This window comes from Diceros bicornis, chromosome 20 (genome assembly GCF_020826845.1).
Source record: "Diceros bicornis minor isolate mBicDic1 chromosome 20, mDicBic1.mat.cur, whole genome shotgun sequence".
NCBI classification, from domain to species: Eukaryota; Metazoa; Chordata; class Mammalia; order Perissodactyla; family Rhinocerotidae; genus Diceros; species Diceros bicornis.
Genome location: NC_080759.1, coordinates 6177551 through 6205278, shown reverse-complemented (window position 1 = coordinate 6205278; position 27728 = coordinate 6177551). Strand labels below are relative to the sequence as shown.

General features: G+C 59.8%; 4 protein-coding genes across 14 annotated transcripts; 1 reads left to right on the top strand and 3 right to left on the bottom strand.

The window, feature by feature from the left end:
- The first annotated feature begins 277 nt into the window (after positions 1-277).
- Positions 278-10933, top strand: CRLF1 (cytokine receptor like factor 1). 4 transcript variants are annotated; one of them, XM_058563792.1, is made up of 9 exons: positions 278-565; positions 5191-5472; positions 5774-5903; positions 6072-6241; positions 7238-7395; positions 7465-7633; positions 9782-9969; positions 10078-10125; positions 10628-10933. In XM_058563792.1, the coding sequence occupies exons 1-9, from the start codon at positions 454-456 to the stop codon at positions 10646-10648; spliced, it is 1278 nt and encodes a 425-aa protein (XP_058419775.1). In that variant the 5' UTR covers positions 278-453; the 3' UTR covers positions 10649-10933. The 4 variants fall into 4 exon arrangements, with proteins under 4 accessions (XP_058419775.1, XP_058419777.1, XP_058419776.1 ...); XM_058563794.1 differs by having other exon boundaries at positions 279-565; positions 10083-10125; XM_058563793.1 differs by lacking the exon at positions 278-565 and having other exon boundaries at positions 4768-5472; positions 10083-10125.
- Positions 10872-15272, bottom strand: REX1BD (required for excision 1-B domain containing). 2 transcript variants are annotated; one of them, XM_058563796.1, is made up of 5 exons: positions 13829-15272; positions 13652-13736; positions 13091-13377; positions 12111-12190; positions 10872-11473 (listed from the first exon to the last, which is right to left on the bottom strand). In XM_058563796.1, exons 1-5 carry the CDS (start codon positions 13928-13930, stop codon positions 11401-11403), a joined length of 627 nt encoding a protein of 208 aa, XP_058419779.1. In that variant the 5' UTR covers positions 13931-15272; the 3' UTR covers positions 10872-11400. The 2 variants fall into 2 exon arrangements, with proteins under 2 accessions (XP_058419779.1, XP_058419778.1); XM_058563795.1 differs by having other exon boundaries at positions 13091-15272.
- A 54-nt stretch (positions 15273-15326) lies between these two features.
- Positions 15327-17987, bottom strand: UBA52 (ubiquitin A-52 residue ribosomal protein fusion product 1). Of its 4 annotated transcripts, none has more exons than XM_058563804.1 (5): positions 17909-17987; positions 16692-16805; positions 16325-16411; positions 15593-15695; positions 15327-15512 (listed from the first exon to the last, which is right to left on the bottom strand). In XM_058563804.1, the coding sequence occupies exons 2-5, from the start codon at positions 16792-16794 to the stop codon at positions 15419-15421; spliced, it is 387 nt and encodes a 128-aa protein (XP_058419787.1). In that variant the 5' UTR covers positions 16795-16805; positions 17909-17987; the 3' UTR covers positions 15327-15418. The 4 variants fall into 4 exon arrangements, with proteins under 4 accessions (XP_058419787.1, XP_058419786.1, XP_058419784.1 ...); XM_058563803.1 differs by having other exon boundaries at positions 16692-16802; positions 17909-17981; XM_058563801.1 differs by lacking the exon at positions 17909-17987 and adding an exon at positions 17620-17782.
- Positions 17988-18626: 639 nt separating this feature from the next.
- KXD1 (KxDL motif containing 1) lies at positions 18627-26588 on the bottom strand. 4 transcript variants are annotated; one of them, XM_058563800.1, is made up of 5 exons: positions 26461-26563; positions 23549-23670; positions 22404-22556; positions 21019-21065; positions 18627-19779 (listed from the first exon to the last, which is right to left on the bottom strand). In XM_058563800.1, exons 2-5 carry the CDS (start codon positions 23647-23649, stop codon positions 19553-19555), a joined length of 528 nt encoding a protein of 175 aa, XP_058419783.1. In that variant the 5' UTR covers positions 23650-23670; positions 26461-26563; the 3' UTR covers positions 18627-19552. The 4 variants fall into 4 exon arrangements, with proteins under 4 accessions (XP_058419783.1, XP_058419781.1, XP_058419780.1 ...); XM_058563798.1 differs by having other exon boundaries at positions 19687-20215; positions 26496-26588; XM_058563797.1 differs by having other exon boundaries at positions 19687-20215; positions 26461-26562.
- Between the last annotated feature and the right edge of the window lie 1140 nt (positions 26589-27728).

The window sequence follows — 27728 nt, the reverse complement described above, 5'->3', positions numbered from 1 at the left end:
GTGGGCGGGGGTAAGGACAAGGGATTGGGAGCGCCAGGTCCCAGATTGGGGGTGGGGAACCTGGAACTGGCGGGGTTAGAAAAAGAGGTCCCAGGTCGGTAGGCGTTGAGTGGGGGGTTCTGGGCCGCAGGACAGGGCTCGCGTGGTGCGCGGCGGGGCGGAGGCCGGACGGGTGGAGCCGCGGTGCCCGCGGGCGGGCGGGCGGTGGGGAGGCCGGTGCGGGGCCCGCTGTCCCCCCCCCCGCCGCCCCGGGCCGGGCCGGGCCGGGGGCGGGGCCGGGCGGGGCCAGCGGCGTATTAGCGCCTTGTCAATTCGGCTGCTCAGACTTGCTCCAGCCTCCGCGCCCGCGCCCAGCGACGTGCGGGCTGCCTGGCCCGCGCCCTCCCGCACCCGGCCCGCGCCCCGCGCCGCCGCCGCCGCCGCCCGCCGCGCGCCCCCGGCAGCGCCGGCCCCATGCCCGCCGGCCGCCCGGGCCCCGCCGCCCAGTCCGCGCGGCGGCCGCCGCCGCAGCTGCCCCTACTGCTGCTCTGCGTCCTCGGGGCGCCACGAGCCGGATCAGGAGCCGGTGAGTACCCAGCGCCCTGCTCCCCCCTTCCCGCCTGGGCTGAAAGCGTGCGCCCCAGGGGCAGCCGCGGGGGGAGGGGGCGCAGGCGCCACCTGGACGGCCTGGGAACAAAGGAAGGCGCCCCCGGCGCGGCCCTCGGGGAGCCCTCACCTGCGGGGCGCACGACGCCGCAGTCCCCCGGCCCGAGGGTCGGGCTTCCGATCCCGAGGCCTTCTTACCTGGGCCGCTGGGCCGAGGACGCCCGGCCTGGCCCCCGGGGCTCGGGGGGCCGCGGCCTGGGCCCCCCTGCACGCTGGGATGCGGCAGGCGCACGCGACAGCGTCCGAAGACTGGGAGCTACGGAGACCGCAGGGCACCGCTCCCGGGCGGGGGCGCACGCGGTAGGCGCGCTGGGTGCCGGCCCGAAGCAGCCCCCCCCCCCCCGGTGGTGGGATGAGCCCCGCGAGGAAGGCGGGGCGGGAGGGGGGCCGCTCTGGCCGCCTGGCGCGCGGCCCGGGGTCCCCGGGGACGCGCCTCTCCGCGGGCCGGCGCCGCCGCCCTCCCTTGGCGGGACCTCGCGAGCGGGGGTCTTCGGAGTCCCCGTCACCGGCGGCACTCAGAACCGTTCCCGGCCACGCTACGCCGGTCTGGAAGCCTCCAGAGAGACAAATCTTTGTGAGAGAGTGGATGAGAGGGAGAGGGAGAGGGAGCGGGAGCCAGCCAGTCCGGGCACCGCGGGGCCCAGCCATGGGTTGAGGGAGTCCACCGGGAACCCACAGCCCGGCAGGCCGAGACCCCTGCCCTGTCGGGAGCTCCTGGCCTCCGGCACTTTCCGTCCCCGCACCCGATGCACACCCCCGCCGGGACACGGTCTCCACATCCAGACCCGCTCTGGGACACACCCAGAGACACACAAAGACTCACACTGGCTTGTGGCCCGTCACCCTCGCCCTCAGACTCTCGCACACTGCATCCCAGATGCACATTCGCACACCATCGGGGCACACACACACATTCCATCCCTGACACACACACACATTCGTGGTCACACACTCATTCCGAGGAGGAAGCAACTGAGGGGCACACACGCAGGCACAGCCTGCCCTGAACGTTCACAATCCCTCCACACACCCGGTCCAGGCGCACAGGTCACCCAGGCAGGCACTCACTGTTCCCCAGGCCGACCTACACTGCGCAGAGCTGCTTGCAGGCTCCCTGCAGTGCTCCTCCAGAAGGGCAGGGTCCGGGCACCCCCTGGGGGCACTTGCTGAAAGCCCAGCATGCCTGACTCGCCCGGGCAGGTGAGGGTCTGTCCTGGGCCCTCCCAGAGTTCCCGACAGCTCTGCCAGGCAGTGGGCAGTGCGCGTGAGTGCCACCGTTAGTGGCAGGCTTTGTTTCCCAGCCTGGAGAGCATCAGGCAAAGGTAGTGTGTGTGTGGGGGGGATTGTTGTGCGTGTGTTTTTTCCTTTAAGGGGGAAGAAATTAAGATTCTCACACCTCCACAATATGTTTCTACTTACGGTGTGTCTTAACACCTGACCAGCAGGAGAGTGAGTCGTAAAGTGTCTGCAGGTACCAGCGGGACAGAAGATAGGGACCCCTGTGGGGACCCCGGGATGGAGGCCACCCTCCTGCCTTGCTTGCAGAGAATCTCACACTTTTCCCTTTTAAAACACATGGTGTTCCTTTTTAATAATGGCGGTGGCTCCAGATTGGGAAGAGGGGAGGAAAAAACTTTTAAAAGCCCCAGCTCTGTGGGAAAGGCAGGAGGCAGGGGGCGAGCCGCGGGGGGGGGGGGGGAGGCTGCTGTTCAAAAGCCTAACCCAGGGATCTGCTTCTAGGAGGCCCCCCAAACCAGGCCAAAGGTTCTCCAAACCTCAGTGGGCTGTTCCCAGCTCCTTTGCCTGGCCTGGAATATGTGCGCCCCGATTTCGAGTGCCTGGGCTCATTGTCTGGGGAGGCCTGGAGGGAGTGGGGAGCCAGCAGGGACCCCAGAGCTGGGAGGGGCTGTAGTCCGAAGCGTTCCTAGGTGCAGTGTGCTGGGCCCTTTGGCCGTCGTGATCTCATCTCACTCATGTTCCCCGCAGGCAAAAAGTACTTTTCTCCCTCTCTCTGGAGGAGGAAACAGAACAGGACAGGGGAAGCCACTTGTCCAGGTGCTCCAGCTGGGATTGGCACCCAGGTCCCAGGAGGAGAAGGCCTCCCTCTGACCTTTCCTGCCAGAGATCGGGAAGGGGAGACTGGCCTGTCCAGGCCCGCCTGGCCTTGCCCTCTCGCCCTGTCCCCCACCCAGCCCCGGGAGGGCAGCTGCAGCTGCTGGCAGGCAGGCCACACCAGCCCAGGCCAGGCGGGTGTGGCAGAGGGGCAGTGCCCCCCAGCCAGGACCCCCCAGAAAGCCCCTTCCTGGCCAGGCTGTAGCGGTGGGTAGGGGGACAGGAGGGGCGTGACTCACCCCTGGAGGGTTGAGTGGGCCTGGGGTCTGGGCAGGCCTGGCTGTGCCTCCCACCCTGCTGGGGGGGGCCCAGGGAGGAAGCGGTGGGTGGGCCGGGGCAGAGACGCTGGCACGCCCGAGTTCATGCTGAAGGAATTCCGAATTAGCGGGCGGCTGGCTGCCGGGGACCTCCGGGGCGGCCCCCTGGCCCCCCGCCCCCAGCCGCCCCCGCCTCCGCCTCCTCGGCTCTGGCCCGCTCATCAGGCTCCTTCGCACGGATGCTGAGACCTCCGGCGAGCCCTGGGCCAAGCCCCAACACAACTGCGATCCCAGGCTCCAGCAAGACATGGCCCTCAAGCCAAGTTTGCCCCAGAAAATCGTCAAGGCCGGCCCCGGGAACCGTGTCCACCCCACCTCGCCCATCTAGGGCAGTGAGGGCCAGTACAAGGCCGCTGCTGGCATTCAGGGGGCCGCCCAGGGGGCCAGGATCACCCTGTCCTTGGCAGCCATCTCAGGGAAGCCGGGCTGCTCTGGCCCCTGTGCCCCCCTGCAGTCCCTCTTTACAGCTGCCTGGGAATGCTTTTACAATGTAAATCTTTCCCCTGTTCAGAACTCTGGAATAACTCCTCCCTGCAGGGCGGGCCCCTGCTGACCTCCCAGACCTCATCTCATACCTGCCCCAGGACCTTTGCACTTGCTGTTCCCACTGCCTGGACACTCTATCCTAGATATTTTCATGGCTACTTCTTTCATTTTATTCAGGTCTCAGCTCAAATGCCACTTCCCCAGACAGGCATCCCAGGCCATTGAGCTGCCACCACTGACTCGTGCTTTCCTTTCTCCCTTGTTTATTCTCTTAGATATTTATGCCTTTTTTTCCTGCTGCTCCCTTGGATTCAAGGCCCACAGGGGCAGGAATCTGGGGTATCTTGGTCACCATTGTGCCCCCAGCTCCTGGCACACTGAAGGTGTGAATAAATGAGTGAACAAACGAGTGCATGAGTCCTCACCCCACTCTTGGTGGAGGGAGAGGCCCCTTCCCAGAGGCTCAGAGAAGTAAGGTGACTGGGCCAAGTTTCCACAGTGAGCTTGGGGCATTCAAACCAGGTCAGCCTGGCTCAGAGGTCCCACAGGGTTGTTCTTAAGGCAATATTTGCACTCCTTTCAAACAACTCCATGTGGCTGATACCGTGATGCCCATTTCCCAGATGGGAAGACTGAGACTCAGAGAGGGGCGTCAGGGGCTTGAACTGTGCATCCCCTCCCCCTTCTCTGGTCCTTGGTTTCCCCTTGGATAAGAAGAACAGGCTCCTCTTGGGTTCTGATCTCCAGAAGGGGAAGCTCTGGGCTGCCCCAGTGGCAGGCAGGAGCATCCTCGAGGCCCCCGTGCCCAGCACCCAACTCACACGACTCCGTTTAGGAAGACTCTCCCATTTGATCTTCACAATGGCCCTGGGGACCCTGACCTTTCCTGTTCCCGTCTTGCAGATTAGGAAAACTGAGTTGAGGGAAAGCTCGATGATGCCAAGTCCCTTTGGATGGGGGCTGGAGGCCTAGAGCTTGCCACAGCCACTGTCAGTTCCAGTCGCAGTGCAGAACAGAATTGTGGAGACCGACAAATCTGAGTTTCAAGTGTGTCCTTCCCTCATTCAGTTACCTTAGGACTTGATCTAGAGCCTCAGGTTTTTCATCCATAAAATGAGCAGGATTCTAGTAGGGATGAGGGCACCCCTTTTTAGAAGTGCCTCCCCCCACAGAGACACCTACTATGCGTGAGGTTCTGAGGGTGTCAGAGAAAGAGCTCACAATCTGTTATTTCTAATTGCAAGAAATAAAATGAAATGAAAAGTAAAGAAAAAAGCAGAGTGTAGTGGTTGTTAGAGCCATGTGCAAAGCAAGAGTGACTTGGATGTGAGCGGGCGTTCTATGCCCGAGGTTTGTAACCACTCAGAGAGCATTGAGCAAGTCCATGATGAAGTGGCTTGGAAGGACCTGAGTTGTGGAGTCAGACAGTCCTAGTGCTGAATCTCGGCTTCACCACCAACCTTGGGCTGATCCCTGACCTCATTGAGCCTCAGTTTCCTTATCTGTAAAATGGGAGGCAATGATAAGCAGCTCCTTTGCAGGACTGCCACAAGTCCTGGAGGTCCCAGCACTGTGGGGGGCTCAGGGAGGCTCCATCCCAAGTCTGACAGGCACTCCTCTCTGACCCCAGACACGGCTGTGATCAGTCCCCAGGACCCCACGCTCCTCATCGGCTCCTCCCTGCAGGCCACGTGCTCAGTGCACGGGGACCCGCCGGTGGCCACCGCCGAGGGCCTCTACTGGACTCTCAACGGGCGCCGTCTGCCCCCCGAGCTCTCCCGAGTGCTCAACGCCTCCACCCTGGCCCTCGCCCTGGCCAACCTCAACGGATCCAGGCAGCAGTCGGGGGACAACCTCGTGTGCCACGCCCGTGACGGCAGCATCCTGGCCGGCTCCTGCCTCTATGTTGGCTGTAAGTGGTCCCCTAGGATGCCCAGGGGTAGCTCTTGGGAGCAGAGGGGCATGAATCATGGGCCTACTGGCCTGGGGCTGAACAGTGGGCATGCCGGCTCAGGTTGAGAGGTACAGGCCGCTGTGCGGGAATGAGAGCCTGGAGCCCCCCCACCCTCCAGAGAGCCATGCAGGTGGTCCTGCCAACATCGGCTCTGTCCACCCTCCTTCCACTGTGGTGAGGGCCTGGCTGGTGGCCAACAACTCCTCCACCTGTCCACAGCCGGTCCAGACCCTCAGCCCCTTGCACCCCCCTTCCTCAGTGCCCCCAGAGAAACCCTTCAACATCAGCTGCTGGTCCAAGAACATGAAGGACCTGACGTGCCGCTGGACGCCAGGGGCGCATGGGGAAACCTTCCTCCACACCAACTACTCCCTCAAGTACAAGCTGAGGTTGGTGGTGGCCCTGGGGTGACATGTGTTGCAGCCTGGCTCTGTGGCCTCGGCCGAGTCAGCCCTCTCTGAGTCCCGGTGTCCAGTCTGCACTCTGGGGCTGCCATGGGAATGTCTGGTGCCCAAAGGGACCCTCACGTGTCCTCGCCCCCCATCTCACCCCTGCAGGTGGTACGGGCAGGACAACACGTGTGAGGAGTACCACACAGTGGGACCTCACTCCTGCCACATTCCCAAGGACCTGGCTCTCTTTACGCCATACGAGATCTGGGTGGAGGCCACCAACCGGCTGGGCTCGGCCCGCTCCGATGTGCTCACACTGGACATCCTGGATGTGGGTGAGGCCCGCCCCCCGGGGCCAGCCTGGCCCATCAGGGATCCTGACCCCTAGCCGAGCCGTGGTTGCAGCTCCGGGTCCAGCCTGGCTGGTTGGGACAGGGAGAAGCTAGGCAGCCACCCCTCTGTCCCCACTCCCCTGAAGCAGCCAGGATACCCCCACTCTGCGGAGAACACCTGGCCTGGCCGCCTCCCCCTCGGCAGCCCAGGTGTGTGGGAGGGGGCCCAGGGGAGCTGGGAGGGGGCGCCCAGGTCGAGAGGCGCCCCAGGAAGCAGCGGCCTGGAGCTGGGGGGGCGCAGGCGGGAGGCAGGAAATGGATGATCTGCGAGCAGAATTGGGCCTAATCTAATTAGGGTGTTTCTCAGCCCCAAGCAGGCCTGTGCCTTAACCCTTTCCGCCCCTCACCAAGGCCTCAGGGGGAGAGGCCAGCCCTCCCTGTGGCCCACAGGGCTCCTGGAAGATGCCCGCAAGGCTGGCAGTCACCCCCCCCAGCCTGCTGCCTGCTTCCCGTCTTTCAGTTCTGAGGCTGCAGTGGACCGTTCTGAGCCTCAGTGGTCCCTCTGCACCCGGCAAGGCTGTCCTATTGAGGACCTCTGGAAAGTAGGAAGGAGCTGGAGGTGGGCAGTGGGGGATCCAGGGGAGCTCCCCAGGGGTCTGGCAGCCTGACAGCCCCCTGGCCCCCCGGGGCATAGTAATCATAACACCCTCCCCCAGGCCAGGCCAGGCAGTGTCTGCTTTTACAGAGCCCCTGCAGATAGGATTATGTTTCTGCCGTCACAGATGATAATGGTGATAACAGCTTACATTAATTGAGTGCTTCTAGGTGCTGAGTGCTTCCCGAATATTATCGAATGTAATCCACCCGTCCTACGCGGGGAGGGGGAGGACGGAGGCAGGTGCCACCTAAGGCACCTACTCTGGGATTTGAACCCAGACAGGGGCCAGCCAGGTCCGAGGAGAGCCGGCTGACTAAGCCCCGCCCCGCCCCGCCCCGCAGTGACCACCGACCCCCCACCCGACGTGCACGTGAGCCGCGTCGGGGGCCTGGAGGACCAGCTGAGCGTGCGCTGGGTGTCGCCGCCCGCCCTCAAGGACTTCCTCTTCCAAGCCAAGTACCAGATCCGCTACCGGGTGGAGGACAGCGTGGATTGGAAGGTGCCCGCCCCCTCCGCCCGCCCCCGCCCGGACCCCGCCTTGGCGTCTGACCCTGCCCCTGCCGCCCAGGTGGTGGACGACGTGAGCAACCAGACCTCCTGCCGCCTGGCCGGCCTGAAGCCTGGCACGGTCTACTTCGTGCAAGTGCGCTGTAACCCCTTCGGCATCTACGGCTCCAAGAAGGCCGGGATCTGGAGCGAGTGGAGCCACCCCACGGCCGCCTCCACCCCCCGCAGTGGTGAGCACCCCCGCAGGGCTGGGTGCTGTGGGGCCCAGCCCCAAGCCAGCCTGCGCCTGCGTTTCCTTGTTTCCTCCGAGGGAGCAGAGGTCTCAAACTAGTGGCCCCAGGGGCTGAAAGTGGCCCCTGGATCTATTTTCTTTGGTTTGTCATTTGAAAAAAAAAGTTTGATCTACTTTAAAGACATTTAAAGACAGGAAGTTTTAACACAAATATCCTAGGTTCTCTACAAAAATTGTCTAGAAAACGTAATAGCACACAGCCAGCATTGGCCCCCATCAGCAAAAGCCACCCCTTAACTCAGGGCCCTCACTCTCTAGCTGCCTCACCCTCACCTGGCTCGTTTCACCCACCTGTACCCCTCCCCAGCCCCTAAGGGTGAGTTTGAGACCCCTACTTCTTTTTTTTTTAAATTTTTGTTTATTTATTTTTCCCCCAAAGCCCCAGTAGATAGTTGTATGTCATAGCTGCACATCCTTCTAGTTGCTGTATGTGGGACGCGGCCTCAGCATGGCCAGAGAAGCGGTGTGTCAGTGCGCGCCCGGGGTCGGAACCCGGGCCGCCATCGGCGGAGCGCGCACACCCAACTGCTAAGCCACGGGGCCAGCCCGAGACCCCTACTTCTGAGTCCAATTGGCTGCCCCCCTCCCTCTGCCTGGCCTCACTTTCCCCTTCTGATCAAGATAGGCAGATGGGGATGATCAGGGGCCTGGGTCTGATTCCCTTGCCATCTGGGGTTTCTCAAAGCCCATGGACCTCTGTTCTCTGCATTGCAAAATGGTGTGAAATCTGTTACTTGAAATGTCTGGCCTCAGCTTCCCGATCTGGAACGTGGGGGTGATAGTCACGCCTGCTCAGTCAGCTGTGAGGGTTAGATGAGAGAACCCACGGAAAGCGCCTTCATGGTGGTGCCACCTAAGTGTTCGCAGGTAGCAGTTACTGAGGCTCTCATCCCCTGCTCCCCCCATGGTTTCACCCCAAAGGAGGCCCCCTTTTCTCAGGTGAGGACACTGGGGCCCCAGGAGGTTCAGCCAGCCCCCAAGGTCACTCAGGGATCTGAACTCAGTTCACTGGAAGTCCAGGCCCACACTCGTGGGATGATGGGGAAACCGAGGCCCAAAGAAGGACCCAGAGCCAGGGAGGGGCAGAGCTGGGCTCCAGCCAGCTCCCCAGCCCCCAGCCCAGGCCCCTCCAGGTTTGGGGGTGGGCGGGAGCTAGCACAGCCAGGAGGGGCCTGAGCCTTGGCCCCTGTTCGTGCCCAGCACCTGCGATTCTTGCACGGGAGCCAGCAGGCGGCTGCGTCCGCTGGGGAGGCTGGGGAGGCCGGCAGGGGCGGTGGGGGCTGTGCCAGGGCCTGTCAGCGGGTCCCCGGCATTATTTATGACGTGAGGCCGATGTCCTTATCCGCCGGCCTGCTTGGGGCTGGCTGCGGCCGGCAGCTGTACCGACAGGCCGGCCTCCCACCTGGCCCTCCTGGCCCATTCCCCATCCCACCGGCTCTTGTTCTCAGGCCTGTCCTGGGGACTGTCCCCTTCCCTCAGGGTCTCCTCGCACTGTCCATTTCTCTTTATCTCTCTGTCACTCTCTTCGTGTGTCTCTCTGTCTTTGTTGGTTTTTGTGTCCCTACATCCCCAGGGTCTCTGGCTGCCCTGCTCCCACTCTCTCTCCATCTTGCCCTTTTTTCCATCTCTCGTCCCTTTGCATCTCCTTGGTTGTCCCCCATCGCTTCACCCTCCCTGCATCTCTCTGTCTCTCCTTGTTCCTATCCCTCAATCTCTGCCTCTCTCTCTCTCCAGCTCTCTCCTCAGTGTCTCTCTCCCTTTCTCTGCCCCCTGCTCTGTCTCTGCATCTCATCTCTCTGGCCCTGGCCTCTCTCCTTCTCCCCCCTCCCGTCCACTCACACCTGGAATCGGGTTCCTGGAGATGTGGAGGAGGAACCCCTTCCTTCCCCTGCGCCCCACCTCCCCGGGGGCGCAGCTGGGCTGCTGTGCTGGGCCGTGGGGAGGACCCGGTCCCAGAGAAACGGGGGTGCCGGGGGGGGGGGGGGGGGGGGGGGACGAGGTCCTGCCGCGCCAGGGAACCTCCCTCTCCTGCCCGCGCGCGCCCTCTGCCGGGCGTGCCCTGACGCTGCCGCTCCGCCCCCATCAGAGCGCCCGGGCCCGGGCGGCGGGGCGTGCGAGCCGCGGGGCAGCGAGCCGAGCTCGGGGCCAGTGCGGCGCGAGCTCAAGCAGTTCCTGGGCTGGCTCAAGAAGCACTCGTACTGCTCGAACCTCAGCTTCCGCCTCTACGACCAGTGGCGAGCCTGGATGCAGAAATCGCACAAGACTCGCAACCAGGTAGGAAGGAGGGACCGGCGGGCGAGGGCTGGAGGAGTGGGGGCAGGGAGGAAGGCGGGCTGGGGAGGGAGGTCCGCAGCCCCCGGACACTGCCTCCTTCCTTCCAAGCACAGGACGAGGGGATCCTGCCCTCGGGCAGACGGGGCGCGGCGAGAGGTAACGGGGCCCAGATGGGCGGGCGGCAGGGAGGGAGACCAGGGCCCCTCCTGGTGGCCACAGGCTGTGGTACCCCACCCTCAGTCTTAGAGTTGCTGAGATGGAATCCCTTCCTCCATCTCTTACTTATCAGCATTTACCCAACACCTACTGTGTGCCTGGCCCTGCGGCCTTCAGCCTAGTAAGACATCTGACCCTCTGAAAATGTCAAAAGTGGAGTGTCATCAGATGAATGAACATCCTCACCCGAGTTAGCATGTATGAGCGCCTACTGCATGCTGGCCCTGTGCCAAGCGCTTTACCTGCAGGACACCCCCTGGGATGGATAGGTATTCTTACTTCTCAGATGGAGAAACCAAGGCCCAAGGAGGGGCAGTACCCTACCCAAGGTCACCCAGCTGAAAGTGAGGGGCCAGGACCTGAACTGGAGCCTCCTCAATTGCTCTGTGGTGCTGGCCCCTCCCAGGCTCCCTGCTTAGCCTGGCTTCCCTTCTGCTTGCAGGTCCTGCCAGATAAGCTCTAGGGGCTGGGGCTGCCCTCCCTGCCTCATGGAGACTGGGGGTCACCTCTGCACCCTCACCTCAGGGCACCCGAGCACCTTTGGCAGCAGCTGGAGTGGGTGCTCTGAGCTCCGAGGGCCATGACAGTTCTGGCCTCCATGTGAGGCCACCCTTGGGTGCACCCCAGTGATGGTGGGCTTAGCTGCCCAGAACCCCTGCCAGGGCTGGGGGTGAAGGGGAGTCATTACTCCGCCCACCCAGGACCCCTCCAAAGAGTTTTTTTTGAATAAACGAGCTATTTAGGTGCCCTGATTGTGAAGGTGAGTTTGGGGCCGGAGCAGCTTAGGGTGGGGGCTGTGGGGTTTCAGGGAGGCAGGAGGAATCTTCATGACCCTTTGGGACTGGAATCTTTGCCTCCCAGAATTTCACTTTTTCTCTCCATGATATGAAATATCTGGTTCTAAGCCCCTCGAAGGGTGTGATTCAAAACACAAGAGTTTCTACAGTTCGTGGGGGGGGGGGGGGCGGGTGGAGTTGTCCACCTGCCATCCCTGGCCCTGTGGGGCCCCCTTCCCAGGCATACCCACCCTAGCACCCCAGGACACAGAGACAGTGGAATGGCTGCAGAGAAAGGGTCTTTATTGTGGGAGGCATGGTGAACTCAAGGAGGGTCAGTAGCCCAGCAGGGCACAACCCCAGCCAGCTGGCGGTCAGGGCTGGGCTGGGCGCCATCCGCACTGTTTCCCATCCTCCGTGCGTCCCTGGGAAGCTACCATCACTCAGCAGATTCTGCATCAAACTTAAGGTCCTGAAGAACCTCGCTGATCGCCTCTATGGTTTTAATTACCCTACAAGAGTGGATGGGAACTATAAATAAAACCCAGATGGGGTGAATTAGCCGCCGCTGCGCAGCTCCGAGGCGGCTGTGGCAAGCTCCAGGCCCTCCTGCCCCGCCACCAGTCCTCCAGGCAGCACTAGCGGCTGCGGGGAACAATTTGGGTGCCTAGGAGGAGAGGTGGTCCCGTAGGTCAGAGTGGGTGGAGAGAAAAGGCCATTTTGGGGGGTGCCATCAGGAGGGTGTGCAGTGTGACCGTGGCAGATGTCAAGTGGGTGTGCATGTGTGTGCGCTTGGGGAGCTGAGGGCAGGAATGTACAGGTGTGTGCCCCATGGGGCCTGGGAGGCCATGTCCAAGCTCAAGTCCAGCCATGTGAGTGGGATGGGCGTGTGTGAGGTGTGCATCTGTGTCCCGCAAATGCACAGTGAGTCTGGTGTGAAACTGCAGGGAGTGCGCACTGGGGGAATGTGTGCTATGTGTCTGGGAACCACCAGGTGAGACTCTGATGTGCACATCCTCAGGGCTGTGCCCAGGTCCAGAGGGTGGGCTGGGTCTAACCATGCCGGCCTGGGGCACAGCTGGCTGGGCATGGTGCCCGAGGGGGCATGTGCAAATGTAGCATGGCCAGCCCCTGGGAGGCTGCGCTCACTTCATCTTCAGGTGATGCATTTGTAGAGGGTTCTCCTGCCCCGTCAGCTCTGGCGCCCCCATCAGCTGCAGCAGGGCCACCTGATGGGCGATGGGCAGCAGGGAGGATGTCACCAAGGTCAGAAGTCCACCTCTGCCCTCCCACAGAGATCAGAAAGGAAGACACTGAAGCACTCAGAAAGGCAGCACAGGGGTGGAGCAAGGCGGGGAGTCGCGAGGGGCGGTGCTTTGCACAGGAGTCTGGGATCCAGTGCAGACGGGCTCGAGGAGAGAACGTGGGCGTGGACGCACGTGGGCGTGGCTGGGATTAACGGTGAAGTCTCAGCCAGGGTTTGTAGGCAAGGGCGGAGTAGGCGGGGCTTCAGTCTCAGGGAGAGGACCGGGCGTTATAATCCCAGGGTAGAAGTAGGGCAAAAACCTAGACTGGGATTGGGGTCTCGTAAAGCAGCGTGCCCTGGGAATTCCAGTGCAGAGCGCGGTGTGGGCGCGGTCTCACGTGGACTTGGCCTGGGAGTAGTAGTCTATCTCGGTCAGGATTGGCTGCAGGGACAGAGTAGGCGGGGCCTCGGAACCCTAGGGCAGGAGTAGGCCCAGAACCTAGGCTGGGATCTGGGGTGACCTGGGAGGGGACGTGGCCTGGAAGTCCCCGCCCCCCAACCTGCAGCGGGTTGAGCAAGAAGGGAAGAAGTATTGTAGGGGCGGGGTCTGGGCATCCTGGAATAGCGTTGAGGCTGGGGACAGGGTCCGGGATGAAGTGGGCATGTCCTGGGACTAAACAAAACTTGGATGAAAGTGGAGGGAACAGTAGGGTAGAGGCCGGAGAATCTCAAGTGAAACCTTAGTGGAGGACTCAGGTGGGCGCCGGTGGCGGGGGTTTAGGGGGCTGGAGTCTGGCCCCTCCCCAAAGGGGCGCACAGTGGCCCACAGCACGAGACACAAATCAAAGAGGAGGGGACACGCCGCCAGGGGGCAGGGCCTCACCGTGGCCAGGCGCGTCTCCTCCAGCTGCTGCAGGCTGCGCACGTGGCCCGCGAGCAGCGGCTGCGCTCGGGGCCCGGCCAGCTCGGCCTCTACCGCCAGCACCTCCCGTGAGGCGGCGGCGAAGGCCTGGGTCACCTCGTGCACTGTGCTCCGGTAGCGCGAGAAATCGTAGGGCGGGCCGCTGCGCAGATACTGGCGGTGGCCTCTGCAGCAGGTGAAGGTCCTGAGGCTACGCCCCCAGGCCCAGCACCCGCATCGGCCACCTGAAAGCCCCACAGGAAGTGTCCCTGTATCCCAGGGTGTGGAGGACACTAACTGTCGCAGGGGAACCCGACCCCCGCGCTTGAGGACGGAGATGACACACGGAGTGGGGCGTTGGGAAGTGGGGACGCGCCCTGGGTCCCTGCGAGCAAAAGCAAAGATCTGGTCCCCCCGCAAACCCCACCCTACCTCTGACAACGCAGCCGCGCGGGGACCCAGCTCCGCCCCTGGGCACGCCCATCCCCGGAGTGGGTTGGGGGCTGAACCCTGCGACCCCTGCCGGCCCCTGCGCCGGCACTCACTCCTCCAGCCGGCGGAAGGCCTGCGCGCGCTCAGCCTGCAGCTGGTGGATGCGCAGCACCAGCGCCCGGATGGGAGCATCTTTCTACGGGGCGGGGGGCATGGCTGGGGCATGAAACCAGCGTCCCCGGGCCTGCACCCCCGCCCCACGCCTATCCCGCTCGGGCCCGAGCTCACCCAGGGCCACGCCGGCTCCTCGCGCTCCGGGACTCCGGTGGTCGCCGCAGCCCCGGGCACCGCGGGGAGAGCGGACTTGGCCGCGGCCTCGGCGGTGATCATGACTGCGCAGCCCAGGCCCCTCCCGGGAGCAGGTTGCTCTGGTGCGCCGGGCGCCCCCTGCAGGCCCGGAGGTCTCCAGCCCCCAGCCTGTGGCCAACCAACCCGGAAACCTGGAGACCCCGGGTAAGAATAGGGAGCCAAGACTAGGGCCTTCTCAGGTCTGACACCCTCCTCCCACCCTACTCCTGTGCTTGTTCCCGTCTAGCGCCTGCCTCTCTAGCGTCGTTTTTGTCCTTGAACGTACAGTTGTCTATACAGCAAGGGTGTCCCTGGTCCGTAGGTTTTTCTGTACACCTATGGCAACGCCGGACTTCATTTTATCCTCACATCCTTTCCCCACTCAAATAAAAACGAAGCCTGAGAAGTGATATCTGTCATCTAGTGCCACAAGTGTGCGACAAGAACGGGTTTGAACCCAGGTTCTGACACTGCTGAACTTGAGTCGTGAGAACCCAGCCGACTTTGTTTAGTAGATTCCCCTGCAGGTTGTGTGTGAGCTGCTCCTCAGGTGGGAGGCGAAGAGGGCTGTGTAAAGGCCCTGAGGTAGGAGTCTGGGGCAAGGTGAAGGCAGCAGGACCTCACATTAAATGCAGAGGCCTCTGAGCTCTCTGCCTCAGATACACCACCTAGTTTGAGCTTCGGGAAATTTCCTCTTCCAGGGGTGGATGTGGGGAAGACCAGAAAGATGGTGGTGGCCTGGCCTGAAGAGGGCACAGTTGAGAGGAATAAAACCCAACTAGCTGAGGCATAGGGTGACCGAGTCTTTAGCTGGCACTTCAGATCTCAGCTGTTCTTGGCATCACTGTCTAGGCCTGGGTCATCACCTACACCAAGCTCCAAACACCTCAAGACAAAAGCATGCCCTTGCCAGGGTCAGTCCAGGCCATGACAGGCCTCACCTGATTTGCAGAAGCGTCACTCCAAGTTTCATCAACATGAAGGCTTGCCCCACCCAGACAGACGGCACTGGACTTGGGTGGGGCCCAGGTGTTCTAACAGTCAGTCCAAATTGAGAACAGGTGTTTTACACTAGATGAGGTACTCCCAACCTTCCACCCACCCAGTGGCCCACCCCTGGACATCTCCAGGGCCCAGGCACAAAGGTCATCAACGTCCCTGGGCTGGGGGTCTTCATTCCATGTTATAGATGACAGAACCCAGGTGGGGAGGCTCACAAGGCTATGTGGCAGGGGGCTGGGACTGAAACCTGCTCGTGCCATGGTTAGGACAAACCTTTTCAGACGTGGAGGGCAGGGCCCACAGCCCATTTTACAGATGAGACAACTGGAACCTGTAACAGTGGACCCCCAAGGGCTGTGCAGAATCCTTAAGAGAGATGCCAACACCTCAGCCACCTCCCATTAGACAAACCAGCCACAGGGACAGCAGTTACTGCTCCAGTCAATGAAAGGGAACTTTATTGAGGCCCCAGGGCCACAGGCTCAGGCAGGAAGCCGCTCTTCCAGTGAAGGGGGAGCCAGAGGGGCCTTATTTGACCTTCTTCTTGGGGCGCAGGTTGTTGGTGTGGCCGCACTTCTTCTTGCGGCAGTTGACAGCGCGGGGGTGCAGGCGAGCGTAACACCTGTGCAAGGACAGAAGTGACGGTGAGGGCACCCACGCCCCACCCGGGCCAGCCCCGCCCCCACCTCTGAGGGCACATACTTGCGGCAGATCATCTTGTCGCAGTTGTATTTCTGGGCAAGCTGGCGGAGGGAAGGTTCGATGATGCCACCCCGCAGGCGAAGCACCAAGTGGAGGGTGGACTCTAAAGGACCCGAAGGTGGGAGACAGACAGTGACTGAGCCTGGGCCCAGCACCTCGGTCCCACAGGTACAGGGCAGGGCCCTCCAGACCAGAGCTTCTCCAATGTGATGGGGACATGTCAGAATCCCTTGGGTGTTCTCCACGTAATGGACACACCAGCCCAGCCCACCACATAGAACCGCCATCTTGTCACTTCCCACCAGCCTTCGGGGAGTCTGATGCTAACATATCCCAACAGTGGTGTCCATCTGGGTTTCCCGACAGGCAAGGCAATTTCTAAGTGGTGCAAAGATGACCTTTTATTTTGCTAAGCAAGACAGTTACATCTTGTTGCTGCAAAAAGTGACACTGATTTCCTTTAGAGTATGTACCACATTTTTAAACAAAACTCAAGTCTTAAAAACAAAAGTGGACAAGAACATGGGAAACCACTGCCATTTGGAAACACAGATGGACATCATGGATGCTTTCCAGTGATGAAAACAGTCTCTTATGAAGCAAAACTCCCCAGCCCCATGTGATCCTTAAGAACCACCCCCGCCTCCTCTCCTGGTGCCAGTGAGGCTATCAGTGCCCCCAGCCCGGGTCCTAGGCCTTATGGGGCCCTGTCCAGCCAGCCCACCCCCATACCTTTCTGGATATTGTAGTCTGAGAGTGTGCGGCCATCCTCCAGCTGTTTGCCCGCAAATATCAGACGCTGCTGGTCAGGTGGGATGCCTGGGAGAGAGCGAGAGCAAGCAGCTCAGTTCCTGAGGCTCTGGCAAACACACTACTGGCAGCTCCCCTTCTCCCACAAGGTTGCCCCAGCATTACCCCCAATCTGTCAAAAAGGAGACTGAGGTAAAGAAGACAAGTCGCCTTTCGGAGATGACACAGGGGACGCACAGGCAAGGCTGCGGTCTGTCCAAACCCAGTTACCCATCCCACACAAGGACAGCAGCTCTCCTGGGATGAGGGGCTCCCGCCGGACAGGGCACCCAGCCCCAGCCCAACTCACCCTCCTTGTCTTGTATTTTAGCTTTGACATTCTCAATGGTGTCACTGGGCTCAACCTCGAGGGTGATGGTCTTGCCTGTCAGGGTCTTCACAAAGATCTGCATCTCTGCGTCTGCTGGGTGGGTGAGGGGATGGGGATGGAGAGAGTGGTGAGCTCTGGAGAGTGGTGAGCACTGCAGGTCTCTGCAACCCTGTGCCTGCACTGACCCAACTGTAGGCCTGTCCCACTGCCTGTTTCCGCCCACCCCTCCGAGCCTGTAGCTCAAACACATCCTGTAACCAAGGACCACACTTCCTCCACCTTACTCCTGGACCCGTGGCACGAATCTGCTTCACGAGAACAAGGACTGTGGTTATGCTCCTTGCGCCCGGCTGAGGACGGATTCCATCAACTTTGCAGATGGAATGAGAAGTACACAGCAAGGGCACCATCTTGCCAGGCATATTTTCCCCAAACCTGGTCTGGAGATCCCATCCTCCCTCCCTGCCCTCCCCCAGCCTCTGGCCTCATCTGCTCCCCAAGCTGCCTTTCCCGCAGCCTGGGTGGGAATCCCATCTTAGTAGTCATCCCCCCAACACATGCACTTTCCTCCCTGCAGTTCCTCTCCTCTCCAACTCCAAGCTAGGACTCCCAACACTCTGGCTTCCTTCTCGGTTACGCCCAAACTGCCAGACCACACTTCCTGCCTTTTCTCCGACCCATAAATAGTATCTACCAACCACGTGCCAGGTTACTTGTTTATATATAACATTTCATTTTCCAAATAAAGAAAAACAGAGCCTAGAAGATGGACGCTACTACCAGCCTCTCCTTACAGATGTGTTGCGGGAGGCAAGCAGATCCCAGCGCAGGGGGTTAACGTTTTTGAAAGGTTTGGCGCAGTCTGGCGGGGAGAAAAAGCTACTCGCTTAATACCCTCCTCCGCTACCTCGGATCCGCCCGGGAGGACTCATCCCCGCCCCAAGGACGCGTGCGATAGCTCGGGCCGACGGAGCCGCAGGCCCCTGTCTCCAAGGCCGGTTCGCCTCCCGGGGCCCAGGCCGGGCTCAGAACCCCGACCCCACGCGCCCTGTTCAGCCGATCTGGCCGCACCGCGGAGCCTGGCCCGCGCGGACGGGTCCGAAGCAGGCCCTTCCGCTGCCCGGGCCCCCGCGACTTCCTACAGCCTCCCGCCCGACCCTGGCCCGGCGCGAACCCGCAACGCCGCCGCCACCGACCCGCTCGGCCGCCTCGTTGAAGAGCAAGAGAGCGGCAGAACCGGAAACCGTCGATTCGTTACCGAGAGCGCCTGCGCACCGAGCACGCTGCGAGCCTGCGTCACAATCCGCTCCGCGCGTCGTGCCCCGCCCCTGGCCCCGCCCCGCCGCCATGTTGGCTGCTGGTGGAGGAAGCTGATGGGCCTGCGGGCGGGCGTCACCCAGCTGCTTCCCGGCCCGCCAGGTCACGTGAGAAGGCTACTGCAGCTTTCCATGTGTTTTTACTCGCCGTCTCCGGTTGGCTGAAGACTGCTGGCACGTCGCGGGCGCTCCGGGATGATTTGCTGAATAGAGAAAACTGTTTTGTGCTAAAGCCAAGGCACTAAGCGGAGGGACTGGGAGTCCCGGATGCAGGGGCCGGACCTGTGAGCCACCTGAGCCACCTAACACCCAGAGATGGTTATTAGAAAGCTCTCTGGGGGCCAGCGCGGTGGCGCAAGAGGTTAAGCGCGCGCCTCCACTACGGTGGCCCAGGGTTCGCTGGTTCGGATCCCCGGCGCTCAGGGATGCACCGCTTGTCAAGCCATGCTGTGGCGGTGACCCATATAAAGTGGAGGAAGATAGGCACGGATGTTAGCCCAGGGCCAGTCTTCCTCAGCAAAAAAAGAGGAGGATTGGCAGATGTTAGCTCAGGGCCCATCTTCCTCACCAAAAAAAAAAGAAAAAAAAAAAAAAGAAAAAAAGCTCTCTGGCCACTGTGCACAGATGGTTTTCAGGGCAGCCCGTACAGCAGCAAGGAGAGCAGGTGGGGCTGGTGCAGTCACCCAGGAAAATGGGAGTGGGACTCAGACTAAACATTTAGCATGCAGGCCCGAGACTCGTGAATGCCTAGAAAGTGCTGCCCACAGCAGAGAAGGTCGCTGTGGGTTTGGCAGCGCCCCCTATGGGCCAGGCAAAAGCAGACACTTTCGGGTCTTGGAAAGATGCCCTTAATAACACAATTTCCAAGTGCTTCAAAGGTGAGGGGACTCTGTGCGAGTGTCTAATAGGGAATGGGACCAGTCTAGCTCCCTGAGGAGCCTACTCTGGGACTGAGATCTGGAGAAGGAGTTATTCAAGGAAGTCAGGGAACACAGTTGTGAGGAGTGGGAACAGCACGTGTGAGGGCCTAGGTGGTGACAGGAACTTGGGTTATTATGACTGCCACCACCAGAGACTCCCACCAAGCGCAGGCACATGTCTTTCTGGTCCAGTGGTCCCTGGTTGTCTGCACCCCATCCTGTCCCACATATAGTCCTTGTCCCCTTTTTGGGCTGCTGGACCCAAGGATGAAAGGAATATACCGCTAGGTGCATCTTTCCCTTTTTAGTAACAGTGTCTTTTTATTGATAACTCCCCAACAGCATCCGTAAACATCGGGTACAAAAATATTCTGTTTAAACTCTCTGTTTTCCAAGGTGGCTTGGCTTGCTCCACAGAGACCCCAGGAGAGGCCTGCTGGGCTCTCAGGGTGCACACCTCTGGTCAGAGAAACAGGCCTTGTCAGGCTGGCTCGGCTGAGTAGGTGGCCAGCCTCTGTCTTGAGCCTTCTACAACTGTCTCAGAAACCGCCTTGAGATGCTTTCATCAATACTCTGATAGGAAGAAGGGGCAGGGAGACCAGAATTAGTAGGTGTGGGGGGGGGTAGGCTGGGGTGAACTCAGACAGGACAGTGCTTGTCCACCTTCAGGAGGTCCTGAGCAGGGTGCTGGGGCAGGGGACATCTGGCTCTGGTCTCTGGGAACCTTGGAGTGTTGATCAGAGCAGACCTCAGGCCTCATCTGGAAAAGCTCCTTTGTGCCCAGTCCAACAACTCCAGCTGTGGTGATGGCCCCCGGCCCAGCAGAGGGGTCTGCAGAGGAGAGGTGTTCTCGGTGAGGGAGGAGTGAGAAGAACAAACCCCCCAGGACTTTGACTACCCCGGAAAGGAGCTTGTCCCCCTGGAGCCCTGGATGACAGACTATCACGGCAAAGCTGACGATCTTGAGGCAGGGTTACCCGCTACCACCTCAGGCACCTGGGGGTGCTGCCACTGCCCTGAGACCCCTGGGAGCAGGGCTACTCGCCCAGCATCTCCTCGTCGTCCGTCTGGCTGCGGCCATTGATGGCAGGGGAGCCAGGCCGGACGTGGGACAGGTCCTCGAAGCCGGGGCTGAGGGAGGGCGAGACGGTGTCGGGGCTGGTGTCACATGAGCCCGTGCTTTGTTCTGAGGTGGCAATGGTTGTTGTGGTGCTAGGCGGGATGGGGTCTTCATCCTCGTCCTCCAGGAGGGACGCCTCTGGGATGTCTGGGGGAAGGAGGGCCAGGAGTTGGCTTAATTGTCGTGTCAGACACTGTGATGAGGGATTAACTGCGCCTGTGACCCCTGACAGCTCCCCCCACCCCATGGGGCATGATTGGGCCCATTTTACAGAGGAGGGGACTGAGGCTCAGGCAAGTGAGAGGCCTGCTTTGAAGGTGAGGTGAGGTAAGGATACTAGTTCTCTGGGGTCGGGCTGGGGTGGCCTGGGGGCAAGCTTGAGCCTGGCTCTGCCCTCCTGACTGTCACCTGGGCCAGGCCCCTCACCTGCCCTTGCCTCAGGTCTCTACTCTGTAACCCGGGGCTGACGACAGCATCGCCTTTGTGCCTCTGGTTGTCAGCAGCCCAGGGGTGGGGAGCTGTTGGCCCATTCAGTAGATGGGGTCAACCAAGGCTGAGCATGGGGGGATGATGCACTTCCTCTAAGGAGTCACTGCCCCACCGGGCTTCAGTTTCCCCGTGTAAAATGGAGATGCTCACAGCCCCACCTCATGGGTGGTTGTGGGTAACAGCCTGGCTTGTAGGGGTATGTGGTGCTCACTGAGACTAGGATTCTCATTGTTCCTATCCACGTTCCCCCGTGCAGCCTCCCCCAGGGGGGGGGACTCTGCTCCCAGCACCTGCTACACAGGTTGCCAAGATGACCAGGCCAACACCCCTGCCCCAGGTCTCTCTGGACCCACTGCCCTGGTGGGTCCTGGGCTCAGTGTCAGTCCCTGAGGTGACCTTCCAGAAGCCAGTCCCGGGCTGAGGGCACAGAGGCCACACGTGGGGTGCAGGGTGACACTTACGGCTGAAGGCCTCTGGGTGCTGCCTGGCCAGCTTCCCTTTCAGCGTCCTGTGGGGGAAGGGAAGGCACACAGGGCTGAAGCTGACCAGGAGGCAGGCTGGGCCTGATGCAGGCCAGGAACCCTTGCTGCCAGCTCCGGGCCAGTGGGCAGTGGGAGCCTCCCATCCCTGCTTGTCGCACTCTACTCCGGGCCAGAGGGAGGCCCAGCCGCTCAGCCCTGCAGACGGACCTCACACCCAGCTGTCACCCAGCTTCCGCGCATCCTTGGCACTGGGTCTGTGCACTGGCTGGGCCCTCCACCTGCAATGCTTTCCCTGCATCTAACCCTCCTCTACCAGGGCAACCTTCTAGGAAGCTCCCCGCCCAGCAGGTGCTCCTCTGGGCGATGTCCCCCAGCCCGTGTCTCCATCCGTGGGGTGAGGGGTCTGCATGGGGGCCAGGAGTACTGACTCATCCGCACGCCAACACCGAATGCTGGCTCCTGTGAAACTGAAGTTCACAGAGACGCGCTTGCTTCCCTTTCTTTAACGAGCCATTTTTCCTTTTTCCTCAAGTAATGCGGTACTGTTTACAAAGAATTACTAAGGGGTCTTCAGAACACGGTCTCTCATCCTTGACTGTGACCTGCCGGTTCCTCCCTGCTGGGGCCCTACCTGTGTGGACACACTTATCTCCTTCCTGGGTGATAGAGATAAACACGAAAGGTGTCACCCTTGGGGTTCCTTCCTCCTCACTGCCACGTCGCACCTGAGCAGCCAGCCTTGGGAGACGCCCCAGAGAAAGCGTGCTTTTATAAAGGACTTAACCAGCTGCCTCGTGATTGCTGCACAGAGCTCGCTCCAGGACACGTCTCCCTCAATCGTTGGCACCTGCTCCCTGAGTCTGTGAGCGGGTGCAGCTTCCCCAGGAATAGACGAAGCGGCACAGTCGGCCACAAATCCAGCTGCAGCACCAGCTCGCTCAGGCCAGGCGCGCCAGCTGCACGTGCTGACGGCGCAGTGATGACGCGAGCTCCAGGCGCCGTGTCAAGTGTTCTGTGTGCCCACGGACTCCAACATCGTCCTTCCCTGTCCTCAGGGAAGCCAGCCCGGAAGGACCCACAAAACCCGGCAATCTCCTTTGCCTCTTGAGAGAAGAGCCGGGGGGGCAAGGGGCCTGGAGGGCTGCCTTTCACTGTCTGTTCTTGCCTGCCTTTTGCCTTATGCGTCTGGTGCTGTGTTGCGTTTTTTGAAAAAGAAATAAAATTTAAATTCAGAAACATCAAGATTTTTATCCCAAAATTCAAACCTTCGTGGATACTAAGTGCATGATGAAGCTGCATACAACAAACGAGCTGAATCACCCGTTGCCCTCATCGAAGAGGGGAGGGAGGGGCCGAGCACCCACCTGATCCTGCGGAAGATGCTGTCCAGGTCCCGCTTCATCTCCACCAGGGTCCTCGTGTGGTGTAGGAAGCGCTCAGTCATCTGCTGCAGGCGGGCACTCGACAGGTTGTTGAAGTTTAGCAGCATCTCGTTGGTCTTCTCAAAGCGGTCCAGCCTGGTGGCAGAGAGAGGGCACCAACTCCCCTGCTCAGCCTCCAGGGCCCTGACAAGTGATCATGCTAAGCCCTTTCCTGTGCCATGAGCTTTGCACGTGCCATTCCCTTGTCCTACAGAGCTGTACCTGGTATTTGAGCCACCTAGAAAACTCCTCTTCAACCTTCAAAACCCTACTCACGTGTGCCCTTCTCATGTAGCCTTCAACCTCTCCCTCAAGCAGGCTCTTTGAGTCCCCTGACTCCCCAAGTTCCAGGTGGTTCTTCTGGCTCAGCCCTGACACCAGGAGGCCAGGAAGGTCTGTGTCTGGTTTTGTCTCCCCTCAGTCTGGGAGTTCCCCGGGCCAGGTCTGAATCAGACCTAAAGAACTAAGACAGAGATGGGTATTGCTGAGACCCAGACATACCTGGCATCCCATCACAGGGTGAGAGAAATGTAAGGGTATCAGGTCTGTTCTGTGCCATAAACGGAAGGAAGAGCCTTAAAGCTTAGAATAAAGACACAAAAATAAAGACCCCAGGAGGCTGTGCTTCCACCCGAAGGTTGCATCAGCCCTGCTTCCACACAGGGCAGGCCAGAATTAGGGCGAGGCTGCAAAGGCCACTCACAGCCCCTCCGAGAGCCCCGGGCACTCTGCACAAACAGCCTGGGCACCGAGAGACCAGGCTCCCAACAGAAAGTCAGCACACCAGCTCCCTCACACCCCCCTGCAGCCCCTCCTATCGCCCCACTCTCCCCATCCCAGGCATCGGGACAGGAGCTGCTGCGGCCCCCGCCAAGCCGTCCGCAGCTGCGAAACCGTCCCAAAGCCCTGCTTCCTGTGCCAAGGCCTCGCCTCCAAGCCAGCAAGGAATGTACTTTGGAGCCAGCTGCACATTTGCTCATTTCCTTCATTTTAACACCAGTGTGGGCCCAGGGTAGGAGCAAGCAGGACAAGAACGCTGGCCAGCAAGTGGATTCCTTCCCACTTCCCACACTGAGGCCACCACTCACATGTTCTTCTGGGCCAGGATGATGGCGTTGACATCGTCCACGTTCACCATGCTCAGGATGCGGCTGCAGAAGACCCTTGAGGCCGAGTCCGGGGTGTCCATCTCTTCCTCCTCCTCCGCTGCCTGAAACAGGCAAGAAGAAAGAGTCTTCAGTCTGCACCAGGCACCAGGAGTTGGGACAGAGAGGAGGGGCTGGGAACCGCAAAGGCTGTTTGAACATGAGTCGGTCACGCCACCTGAGCCTCAGCTTTGTCACCTGGGAATTCGGGGGTGTTCTGAGAACTACAGGAGACCATACTTATAACTTGCACCCCAGCACATGAGAACCCCTTAGTCCCTCCCACCTCCATGGCTCCCACTCTCCATGTGCCCGAGGCCAGGGGAAATTTCCACCTGCATAGATCTGCCAGCCACCTCCCACATCCCCCTGCCTTGGCCCACTCCCACCACAGGGCCTTTGCACCTGCTGTCCCCACCGGTAGCACATGCATGGCTGCCCCCTCAAATCATCAGCACCTCCAATGTCTTCTCTCCCGAGGTCTTTGATGATACCCCGAGGTCTTTGATGATACCCCAACTCTGGTCACTCTTATCACTCTGCCTTGTTTTAACTGCTTCACTGCCACACCTCTTCCTGAAATTATCTCAGTTGTCAGTTGATCTGTTTGCCTGTCATCCCCACAGCAGTGTCAGCTCCAAGAGAGCAGAGACTTGTCTCTCTCCCTTGCTGCTCTGCTCCAGAACGTGGCTCATAGCAAGGGATGGCCAGAACTTTGGCGGAGGCTGACAGAACCTTTCAAACTCAGCCCTGATGCTAGACTTTTATTAGCAAATTAAAGCCAAGAATTTCAGGCACTCAGAGCCAGGCTGCGGGCCCCAGGTCCCCGGCACCCAGGTGACCATTCTGGTGGGTGGGGGCTTCCTTGACCATGCCAGGGCAGGAGGGGCCACAGCTTCAGCACTGACCCTCCTGGTTGGGGGGAGGGTTCAGGAGAAACCCAGAATCCTGACATAGTTTGATTCTGGCGTCCACACATTTAATGGCTGACAGAAAGGCCCACTTGTGACTGGTGAGAATTCACACACAGGATTAGCAAGGTCTTTCAGAGCTCACTTGATCCACCCTCCTCTTTACAAGGCACTAACGTCATACACCAGGAACTGTTATCATCCTTGTTTATATATGAGAACACTGAGGCTCAGGGACTGAGGAACGGGGCCACTGTCACACAGCCAGAGAACCTGAGTCACAATTCACATGCCCATGCTCTGCAGGATCCACAGAGGTGTGAATCTGAACAGGTGTTCATTATCCACCCATGACGGGACAGCTGCTGCTCTAAGCAGCTGATTCCTGCCAGACTTCTGATTTTTTCCAGGCAAAAAACAGAAATACGGGTTTTTTTTCCTGTGAAATCGCCTCATTTACAAATGTCAGCAACCAATATTTTTTCCCCCCCAAACACCATGTAGTCAAGTGTTATCTATTTGAGCCCTGAATCTGGCTAGCGATTTGCAGCCCCTACATGCCTTCTAGAAATAAGCTGCCATACCTGGTGAAACTCTCCTCATCCAATTATCGCCATGTTTATTGAGCTCCCACTATGTGCCAGGTCTGGACACTCACAGTCTCCGATTTTTGAAGAAGCATGATCATGTATAAACAGGACACTTGCGCTCAAAGGGCAGTCATGTGGCAGGACCCACAGCCAGAGCCTGACAGGTTCAGGGTTCTGGACCAGTGGGAAACCATTCTGCTGCAAAGTACAGCTCTTTCTCATCTCCAGCTGCCAGATATGAGGGCTGAAGGATTCAGGGCACACTCCCCACTACCCTAGCTGTCTCCCTCAGGAAGCCTTCCCTGACTAACAGCTAGTCTGGCCCACACACAGGGTGGAAATGACCCAGCAAGGGCTCTGGCTCCTGCTCCAAATACCTTTATGAGGGAAACACACAGACAGGGAGGCTGTGTGACCTTGGAAGAATCACCTCACCTCCCTGAATCGGTTTTCTCACCCAGAAAATGGGAATAACAAAGAATCAGCACTTCACAGCGCTATCTGTGGGGACTGAAGCCAATTGTGATAAGGATCTGGGCTGTTTCTTCAAAGGGAGTGGGAAGAAGTCCTAGGGCGGGGCTCAGGAATCAGCTTTATTTTTGAGGAAGATCAGCCCTGAGCTAACATCTGCCAATCCTCCTCTTTTGGCTGAGGCAGACTGGCCCTGAGCTAACATCCCAGCTCATCTTCCTCCACTTTATATGGGACGCCAGCACAGCATGGCTTGACAAGCCCTGCGTTGGTGCTCGCCCGGGATCCGAACCGCGCGCACCCAACCGCCTGCGCCACCGGGCCAGCCCCAGGAATCAACATTTTAACAAGGGCTTCCCCGGTGCTTCCAAGAATATGAGCAAACACTTGAATAGCACTTCATTTAATCCCCAACCCTCCCTATGAGGCAGACACTATCATCTCCGAAGGCAGCTAAGGCTCACAGAGGTGGACTCAGCTGCCCAAGGTCACATGGCAAGGCGGAGAGGCGCCGCCATTCCACCCAAGTCCTTAACAGAATTTAACTTGGTGGCACAAGCTCAGCAAAACGAGCGCGGAGGGGCTCGCATATCCCCTCACGCCCCGCCCCTGCAAAGTGGGGAAACAGGCCCAAGCAGACCAACGCCCGGTTCCGGGTAACAACACAGCACAGCCTGAACACAAGCGGCCCAAACTCCCGTGCCCCGGATCCGGCCCGCGGCTCCGCCCGCGCGTCCACTGCGCAGACAGGGAAACCGAGACCTGTGCGCAGGAGGGGTGCCCAGATGTGGCCAGCGGCGCGCCCCACCCCACAACAGCCCGGGGACTACACCCGACCCGGCCCGGCCCGGCTCCCCAGCGGCCTCGGCGGCCCCAGCCCCACCCCGAACTCGGCACCAGCGTCGGTGGCAGCGGCACCTGCACATCTGGCGGCCTTGCTCGCGCTTCCGGGATGGCGCCCGAGCCTCCGCGACGTCACCACGCACCATGCGTGCGAGCGCGGGTGGCGGAGACGTACCCGGGGCCGACTGGCGTGCGTGGAGGCGCGGCAGGAAGGGGTGGGGCTTAGACGCAACTCCTGTTCCCGTGTGCGCCACAACAAATAGCCAATCGAGCAGTCCCTCTCGCGCCTGCGTAGTTTCCTAAGCCCGGGCTCCCTGGCAGTCCGGAAGTGGGTGGTGGAGGCTGGGAGACGTCCTGTTTTATACATGGTCAAACTGAGGTCCGAGAGCGGCAGGCGCTTCCGCAAGGTCATATAATGCTTCAGTGGCCTGCGGTCGACCCAGACCCAGGTGTCTTGCTTTCCAGGCTGGGAATCAGATTCATCTGGGTTCAAAAATCCCTGCGTCGCTTTTGGTGACCTTTTTCTAGTCCAGGATCCCATCCAGGATCCCACGTTGCATTTAGTCGTGTCTCCGTAGTCTCTTCCACTCTGTGACAGTTCCTCAGTCTTTCCTAAATTTTCATGACCTTAATGCTTTTGAAGAGTACTGGTTTTGTAGAATACTCATCAATATGGGTTTATCCAGTGTTTCCTCATGATTAGACTGAAGTTGAGCAGTTTGGGCAGGAATCCCACAGAAGCGATGTTGTGTCCTCCATGCATGGTATCAGGAAGCACGGGATGTTGATGTGTCTCGTTATTGGTGATGTTGACTTTGATTACTTGCTTAAGGCAGTGTCTGCCAGTTTCTCAACTGTCCAGTTACTATTTTCCCTTTTATAATTAATAGGTATCTTGTGGAGAGATACTTAAGAGCCCATACAAATACCCTAGTTTTGGGGGTTTTTTTAAACATATTTTTCACCCACTAGTTTTAGCATCCATCTGTGGCTCTTGCCAGCAACAATGATTACTATCGTGTTTGCATAATGGTGATTTTTTTTTTATAATTTTTTTTTAATTTATTTTTTCCCCCCAAAGCCCCAGTAGATAGTTGTATGTCACTGCTGCACATCCTTCTAGTTGCTGTATGTGGGACGCGGCCTCAGCATGGCCAGAGAAGCGGTCCGTCGGTGCGCGCCTGGGATCCAAACCCCGGGCTGCCAGCAGCGGAGCACGTGCACCCAACCGCTAAGCCACGGGGCCGGCCCTTTTTTAATTTTTTTTTTAATTTATTTTTTTCTGGTGATTTTCTGTTTATTAATTTA